At 33.5% G+C, this 9,434-nt stretch overlaps 1 protein-coding gene across 2 annotated transcripts; it reads right to left on the bottom strand.

Annotated features, from left to right (window-relative positions):
* Positions 1 to 3,201: 3,201 nt before the first annotated feature.
* LOC128667009 (RING finger protein 225-like) lies at positions 3,202 to 9,434 on the bottom strand. 2 transcript variants are annotated; one of them, XM_053721867.1, is made up of 2 exons: positions 9,067 to 9,434; positions 3,202 to 8,264 (listed from the first exon to the last, which is right to left on the bottom strand). In XM_053721867.1, the coding sequence occupies exon 2, from the start codon at positions 8,238 to 8,240 to the stop codon at positions 7,605 to 7,607; it is 636 nt and encodes a 211-aa protein (XP_053577842.1). In that variant the 5' UTR covers positions 8,241 to 8,264; positions 9,067 to 9,434; the 3' UTR covers positions 3,202 to 7,604. The 2 variants fall into 2 exon arrangements, with proteins under 2 accessions (XP_053577842.1, XP_053577843.1); XM_053721868.1 differs by lacking the exon at positions 9,067 to 9,434 and adding an exon at positions 8,804 to 9,025.

Raw genomic sequence — 9,434 nt, 5'->3', positions numbered from 1 at the left:
TTTGAGCGTGAGTCCCTTGAGCGGGAGTCAAAGGATCTGACACGTGGGGAGAGTTAGTCGGCATAACTTCCCCCTCGTCAGATTTCTCTGGTGATAAATTTTTTAAAGACAGAATATTTTCTTTATTGCTTAAAGTGAAATCAGTACATTTGGTACACATTCTAAGAGGGGGCTCCACGATGGCTTTTAAACATAATGAACAAGGAGTTTCCTCTATGTCAGACATGTTTATACAGACTAGCAATGAGACTAGCAAGCTTGGAAAACACTTTAAATGAAGTTAACAAGCAAATATAATAAACGGTACTGTGCCTTTAAGAGAAACAAATTTTGTCAGAATTTGAAAAACAGTGAAAAAAGGCAGTAAATCAAACAAAATTTTTACAGTGTGTATAATAGGCTAACAGAGCATTGCACCCACTTGCAAATGGATGATTAACCCCTTAGTTAAAAAACCGGATCAAAAAAGCAATCTAGACGTTTTTTAACAGTCACACCAAACTGCCACAGCCTTGCTGTGGGCCTACCTTCCCAACAAAACGATTTTGGAAAGCCCAAGAGCCCTTTAGAGATGTCTTATAGCATTCAGAAGACCCTTGGAGGAAGCTGGATGTCTCAGTCTGTAAAAGTTACTGCGCAAAAAAAGCACTAAATTAGGCCCCTCCCACTCATTGTAACACAGTGGAAAGCCTCAGGAAACTGTTTCTAGGCAAATTTAAGCCAGCCATGTGGAAAAAACTAGGCCCCAATAAAGTTTTATCACCAAAGTATATATAAAAACGTTTAAACATGCCAGCAAACGTTTTATATTGTAAATATAAAAGAGTATTACCTCAGAAAGTAAGCATAATACCAGTCGCTATTAAATCACTGTATTCAGGCTTACCTTACATAAATTTGGCATCAGCAGCATTTTCTAGCATTCACATCTTCTAGAAAAACTTAACTGCACATACCTCATAGCAGGATAACCTGCACGCCATTCCCCCGCTGAAGTTATCTCTCTCTTCAGTCATGTGTGAGAACAGCAATGGATCTTAGTTACAACCTGCTAAGATCATAGAAATCACAGGCAGATTCTTCTATTTTTCTGCCTGGAACAAAATAGTACAACTCCGGTACCAATTAAAAATAATAAACTTTTGATTGAAGTAAAATAACAGCTACATTTCACCACTTCTCTCTTACTACCTCCATGTTTGTTGAGAGTTGCAAGAGAATGACTGGATATGGCAGTTAGGGGAGGAGCTATATAGACAGCTCTGCTGTGGGTGTTCTCTTGCAACTTCCTGTTGGGAATGAGAATATCCCACAAGTAATGGATGATCTGTGGACTGGATACACCTTACAAGAGAAAAATATAATTATGACTTTTCTGTTCCATTAGCAATTGTTTTGTATACAAAATATTTCTCTCATATACATACAGTATATACAAAAAAACGTTTTTTGTATTGTTATAGAATAAAATATCTGGCAAGTGTAGACATTTTTAAAACAGATTAATATCTCGTTTGCTACAATTATATTAAATAGCCTAACTCCACCCACCATTTGCCTCGTTTGAAAGAGCCAATCCAGGCTTGAGTCTGCAGCTTACAAGGTTAATCCATGTCATATTGTTAGTGTAAAGTGTTTTGCAGTTCTTATCTGTTAAAGACAAGTAGGGAAATATATGTAGCAGGGTTAGCCTTGATAAGTCTGCAGTGTGATTGTTCTGCTCTGAGAAAGGGAAAATCCACAATTTTCAGAGATACAAAAAAGAGGGCAAAGTTATTTTACTACTCATTACTAATTACTAAATAACAATTTCAAAGTGTTCACTGCCCCGTTAAAGGGACATAAAAGTCAAAATTAATTTTTATGATTCAGATATAACATGCAGTTTTATCCCTTTACCTCAATCCAACATGGATCTACATCATGCGGTGCAAAGCCCAGCGTACCGCATATCACAGATCTACGTCAGACATCTTGGAAGTCTCGGATGTCAAGTGATAACAAGCCTACACTACAGAAAATAAGTTTTAAAGGAAGAGGGAATGATGGATCCCTATGCTACAGAAAAATAGGAAATTAGAGGGGGTCCCTATAATACGAAGACGGGGTGAGAGGGGATCCCTACAGTACAGAAAAAAATATTAATAAATAAATCAAATTAAATTAAAAAATACTACAATCTGGGTGCCTTCTGACAGCTGCCAGTACTTAAGATGGCTCCTACTAGTGGGAGGGCGGAGGGTTAGAGAGCTCTTTGGGAGGGATCCCTACAGTGCAGAAAAAAAGCCCTTAACTACATAATGGCAGACTGTTTGCCAGCACCTAAGATGGTGGTGAGGAGTGTGGGTTGGGGGGCAGAGAGGTGTCAGGTGGGAGGGTAATCCCTACACTACAATGCTATTACACCTACCAGCTAACTAATCAACCCCTTCACTGCTGGGGATTTCAGACGTGTGGTGCTCAGCTGCAATAAACGGCCTTATAATTACCAAAAATCAATGGCAAAGTAATGCATGTCTGCTATTTCTGAAAAAAAAAAAAGGATCACAGAGAAGCTTTTACAACCATTTGTGTTATGACTGTACAAGCAGTATGTAAACCATTTCAGTGAGAAACCTAGTTTGTAAAAAAGTTAATTTTTTTTATGTGATCGAATTTGGTAGCCTAGATCAATACCTTGTGTTGTCTACTAAAAAAATATATTGTTTTGATAGGTAAATAAAAAGAACAATGCTCTATTTCTGTTTAAATGGAGTGATGCCCAAAATACTGGAGAATTTTTAGCATTTTTGCTAAGTTCTTCTCTTCTCTTTCTAATTTACTTCTGTTATCTATTGTGCTTTGTTTCCTTTATTGATAGTATACCTAGATAGGCTCAAAAAATCACTATGGAGAGCTCACTGCCGATTGATGGCTGCACATATACGCCTCTTGACCTTGGCTCACCTTGCGTGTTCAGCTAGCTTCAGGTAACGCATTGCTTCTCCTTCAACAAAGGATACAGTGAGAATCAAACACATTTGATAATAGAAGTAAATTGTAACGTTGTTTAAAATGATATGATCTATATGACTCACAAAAAAATAAATACATTTGGGTTTCATCATGTCCCTTTAAATGACAATGATAGTGAGGGATACAATCATAGAATAAAATAGAGTGCTAACTAGCTGTAAGAAATGAGCACACAAAATTCAGAAATAATTAAAAATTCCCTTTAATCCCCATGATAAATAAAAGTAATCTGTACACATACTATAAAGAGCTGTCAGTGAGCTTGTTCTCATGACTCAGCTCTTCATTCCAACAGCCTCTTGATGACAAAACAATCATCATAAAATTATATTAATAACAACAGATTCCCAGGTCTGCATTCTATAAATACATTTTTTATGAGGTCACAACGCTTTTATATAAGTGTCAACAAGAGTTTTAATAGGTCATTTGAGCATGAAATCACTAAAATAATATTTAAAAAATTCAGACAACATTTTTAACATTTTTTTGGTTTTAAGTTTCAACCACAATTTAAAAAGTGCCCTTTCATTTTTATTGTTATTTCTGATATATTTATTGATATAGTAAAATCATACTTTGCTTTAAAAAGGGCTATGAAAAAGTTCACATTCATTATTAAAAAATTGTTGACTGCAGTCATACGTTCTAAATGGATATCCAATGTTTTCTGAGTATTTATTTTTTGCAAGTAAATTTTAAATGATATTCAAATATTGACATTTAAATGTTGATTCTCAAAAGGGCACGAGTTTCAAAAACTCTATGTATGAGTAGATTATAATTATATTATAAGATTATAAATCAATCAGAATTTTGGTTTGAGAGCTGTTTATCGTACTATGCAGAGTTCTATATATCATAATAAAATGCTCAAAAAAATGATAATAAAATATAAATGTTATATATATAAATGTCTCTCTATGCAAGCGTTTGTTTTTTCAATATCAGACTTCTATTCAATATTAGTTAACCAAAAGTCAACATTTGAAAATAAATTTCAAATGTTACCATTAGTCTATTTATACAAGTGTATGGTAGAATAAATTTGAATGTCAAAAAAAACATTGCATATGTCGATTTTTTTTTTTGTCTATATCAAGTCACAGTTGTTTCAAACTGAGAAATTAATTCCCAGCATCCCTTGTATCAGTTATGGCTAAAAATCACTCAAATACTGATCTCAAAAATGACCTGCACCCTTACCAACAGTATTTTTAATCCTAACTCCTTTTTCACAGTAGCACCTTTGAGCCAGTGTAAACCAATATAATATTTACTCTGTTAATAGATACTAATCAATGAAACATATAAAATCAGTTTTCAATAACTAATTTTTAACCTCATTGTGCCTTAATTGATAATGTGAAATTAAAAATATTTTAAAGGGACATTAAACCCAATATTTTTTTTTCATGATTCAGACAAAGAATACAATTTTAAACAACATTTCAATTTATTTCTATTATCTAATTTGCTTCATTCTTTAGATATCCTTTGCTAAAGAAATAGCAATGCACATGGGTGAGCCAATCACATGAGGCAAATATGTGCAGCCACAATCAGAAGCTACTGAGCCTATCTAGATATGCTTTTTAGGAAAGAATATCAAAAGAAGGAAGCAAATTAGATAATAGAAGTAAATTAGAAAGTTGTTTAAAATGGTATTCTCTATCTGAATCATGAAAGAAAAACTTTGGGTTTAATGTACTTTTAAGTTGAAAAGAATAAAGGATTTTTTTTTTATATCAAATGTGAGGTAGATTTTTCATTGAGCAAAGCAGTGGATACCTTTACGTTAATTGTTAAAAAAAATTATTAGTTTACGTTTTCCGATTGTTTATAGTAACATTAAATTCCCAGGTTTAGCATTGTCAGAAGTGCAATATTTGGAGCTGAGTTACACAAAAAGGTGCTAAAACTATTATCTCCTCCAAGCCCCAATTTTTTTTTCTAAAAGAGGGAGTTGGTAATTTTGACACCAGCACCTCTACCTAACAGCAGTTACAATGTAACAAGCTTGTTAAGAGCCATATTGCGAATGGAGCCCTATCTTAGCGTGCGCCCGCAAATTTGCCCGTTTACTGGTGCACGTTAAATAACCTGCCATTACAAGTGGCTGGTTAAAGTAACTGCGAGATTGGGGTTTCACTTTGCACTAAGCGCAATTAACCAGAGGTCAGACCTCTGGTTAAAAATAAAAAGTTGCCCCGATTGCCCCCAAAATAAAGATGACAGTATATGAATATAAAATATAAACATGAGCATCTTTATTATTATTATTTTTTTTTTTTAAACTGTACGAAGCAGTTATAAGGAGTTATAGTGAGGGGATGTGGGGTGTGCCTTTACATAGAGGTCAATGGGTGATGGTGTTTTCACTATAAACATATATGTATATGCATATATATTTATGTGTTAATATGTGTATATAGATATATATTTATGTGTTTATATGCTTATATACATATATATTTATGTGTTTATATGTGTATATACATATATATTTATGTGTTAATATGTGTATATACATATATATTTATGTGTTAATATGTGTATATACATATATATTTATGTGCTTATATACAACTATATTTATATATTTATATGCTTATATACATATATATTTATGTGTTTATATGCTTATATACATATATATTTGTATTTATATACATATATACTTATGTGTTTATATGCTTATATACATATATATTTATGTGTTTATATGCTTATATATATATATATTTATGTGTTAGTATGTGTATATACATATATATTTATGTGTTAATATGCTTATATACACATATATTTATGTGCTAATATGTGTATATACATATATATTTATGTGTTAATATGTGTATATACATATATATTTATGTGTTTATATGCTTATATACATATATATTTATGTGCTCTTATACATATATATTTGTGTTTATATACATATATATTTATGTGTTTATGTGCTCTTATACATATATATTTGTGTTTATATGCTTATATACATATATATTTATGTGTTTATGTGCTCTTATACATATATATTTGTGTTTATATGCTTATATACATATATATTTATGTGTTAATATGTGTATATACATATATAGTTATGTGTTAATATGTGTATATACATATATATTTATGTGTTACTATGTGTATATACATATATATTTATGTGTTAATATGTGTATATACATATATATTTATGTGTTAATATGTGTATATATATATATTTATGTGTTTATATGCTTATATACATATATATATATTTATTGCTATCCAAAGCTGCACAATTTGTCCCCTGCACTGCGCTAGGTTGTTTGCCGTGGCTGCTGCCATGAAATTGAGGCTCCCATTGGAGACTATGGAAGTGCGCTCTCATGAGCACTTGGCTTTCGGGAATGAGAACGTGAGGTTGTGTTCGCATTGCGCTGTACTTGTAATACCAGTGCACATTTATGTGCGATGGTATAACTAAGTGGAGCGCAAATATCGCGTAAGCGCAATATTGAGCTCCACTCGTAATCTGCCCCAATATTGGCAATTTCTTTTTGTTTTTAAATGGACATTAATCTTAAAATGTAATTCTCCCTAATAATTATTTGAAATTAAATAACATTGCACTATATATATATATATATATATATATATATATTCCTGATTTGCTTTGCTTGCTTTTACTGTAAAAAAATATGCTTTTCCACACTCCCTAAAGAGACTGATCAGAATTCTATTCTTAAAGTGACATGAACTCCAATTTTTTTCATTAAAAAAAACTTTACGAATTACCTCTATTATCAAACTAACTTTGTTCTTTTGGTATTCTTTGTTGTAGAACATACCTACCTAGGCAGCGTGCACACGTCTATATTGCAAATTTGCAAGAATGTTTTTAACAATGTTATACGTTGTACATGACTGCTGCTAGCTAGTGCTGCTCAAAAGTGCATAACATTTTTTTAAAGCATTCTTGCAAATTTGCTGCTATATATTGCTTCAGACATGTAAACGCTATCTACCTAGATATGCTCTTCAACAAAGAAAACCATGAGAATATATCCTATATTTTAAAAAAAACAACACATTTTCAATTTCATATCCTTTTAACTATGCAGCAAATGAACTGACCCAACTTCATATAATATACATAGTGATTGCTTGATCAGTGCACTAATTTTAAGAGCAATATTTTTCATTGATTTCACTTAAACTTAGAGCTTACTTAGCCAATTGTTATCACATACTAGACATCTTTCCAAAGATTCATACATTCAAGGAGTTAGTAAAGTATTATTAAGAAATGAATTGATACCACCCATCCAATTAGACCATTAAACTACATAGAATTTTCATTGACACTTTTTATAATAATCGACAATGTTTTCTAATGAAATTAGACAGTTTTGTAGTTCAAGAGACAGTTTTTTTTGTTTGAATGAACCAGCATTACAAAGCTTGGGAATTATTTCAGAATATGGGAAGAAGTTTACAATAAATGAGACCATTCTCTTGTAGAACAAGGTAGTCAAAATGTCTTGATTAAATACACACACAAAATCCTTCCATTAAAAGGTGCTGGTTATTTCCATCTAATTATGTCCTGGTCCTATAGAGTTATTTACAGCTCCACTGGTAATGTTGACCCCATTAGGGCCCGGTGGATTGTTCCCTCCTCCACCAATCATTGAAAAAGGAACTAGGTAGAATATGTACACCCCAGCCAAAACAAGAGCTATGGTAAGAAAAACAGCTGCCCCAATTGATCCATAAAAAAGACAACCACCATTCCTGAACAATGATCGTAGATTTCTGGGAGATCGGGCAGGAGGTGGAGGACGCCCCAGATCCACACTGAGGCTGACCGTGCTGACATTAAGAGAGTTCTTCTTTTCGATATATAATAGACCACGTTGTCGACTGAATCTTAAGCTGGGAATTGGACAGCTAGGTGTTTTGTTCAAACTCTTCAGGAGGTCTTGGTCAGTAGACAAGGCTGGTGGACCCTTCTTAGGTGGCAGTGGTGTTGGCTTCCGGCATATAGGGCAGGGGATAGACTCGGGTTCTGTAGACCCCACAGTAATACGAGAAAGACACTCCAAACAGAAGACATGACCACAGGTGAGTATCTTCGGGAGATGAAAGAGGGCATCATATGGTGTGAAGCAGACAATGCATTCAGAGATACCATCCCCTTCAGACAACGGATTTGGGGGCTCATCTGACATGGCAGAGTCAAGGACATGTATAATCTGGAGAACCAAAAACAAAAAAAGAAAAACAAAAAAGAAAGAAAGAAAAATATAAAAAAAGCAATAAAAGAGTTAATTATTTACAAAGGAAGTGAAAGTTCACCTTCATACAAGGAAGAAAGTGGGTTATGGAATAAAAGTGAGTGTAATGTAAAAGCTAAATGTAACAGGAAGGATTAAAAAACAAAAAAAAACAAATAAAAAGTGTAGAGAAGAAACCTTGAGTTTTACAGAAGATAATAGAGCTAATAAAATATTAAAGGGATATAAAAGCACAACATGTGTGCAAAGGGATTAAACACATAAGCAAAGTCAGCTCCAGAGTAATAGTGCACTACTAGGAGCTAGCCGAACAATCACCAGCTAGCTCCCAGTAGTCTAGGATATGTACATATTATTTTTCAACCAAGGATAACAAGAGAACAAAATAAATCTGAAAATAGAAGTCAATTTAAAAATGTTTTAAAATGATAGGCTCTGTCTGCATCAAACTTAAATTTAACTTTCTAACCCTTAAAGTAGAAAAGTTTCCCACTTACATAAAACAGGCAGAGTTCTGAACATGCCAACAAGAAAAAAGATTAATCTAACCTATACCTTGTTCTTACCCCCTTATCGTCTAAATGCCATTACTCCTCCTCTCCCCCCCCATATTAGCATTGGCACAATGTTCATATCATTATCTCTTGGTGTATCTGGTACTCCCTGCTCGGCACACATTGCTATCTCTCTATCTCTTGTGCAGTTTTTTCTCTCTCTTTTTCTCCTAACACAAAAATAGAAACATAAATATAATCTTTACCTCCCTGGTTCACATGAATATCTCTTCTTAAACTCTCTCTTTTCAGTGTTCACGTAGAAAGTCTCTCTTTGCTTTCATTCTTTCTGTTATTCTTGGGTGCTCTTCTCTCCCTGAGATTTGAGAGTCCTTTCCCTCTATGTGGTTTTGTTTTTCACCTTTTCCCCTACATCGGCCAGTTCTTAGATTGTCAAATCTGGCCCTAGGCAGATTAGAGAATCTGGCTTAACCTGTCTGTCTGGATGTCTCACCTACAGCAGGTATGGAATGATGTTGCTTAGTACACTCCCTCTTTGCAGGTGCATTGATAAGAAACACACAGCTCATACTGAGGTTTTTTTTTCCAGTGACGCAAGTAGATCAAAAAGGTT

The sequence above is a fragment of the Bombina bombina genome, chromosome 7 (assembly GCF_027579735.1).
Source record: "Bombina bombina isolate aBomBom1 chromosome 7, aBomBom1.pri, whole genome shotgun sequence".
NCBI classification, from domain to species: domain Eukaryota; kingdom Metazoa; phylum Chordata; class Amphibia; order Anura; family Bombinatoridae; genus Bombina; species Bombina bombina.
Note: the sequence above shows the minus strand (reverse complement) of the source record. Positions and strands in the feature narration are given on the sequence as shown.

Bases quoted from the DNA above. Each gene is read 5' to 3' on its own strand.
- LOC128667009 (XM_053721867.1), bottom strand. From the start codon at position 8,240: ATGTCAGATGAGCCCCCAAATCCGTTGTCTGAAGGGGATGGTATCTCT.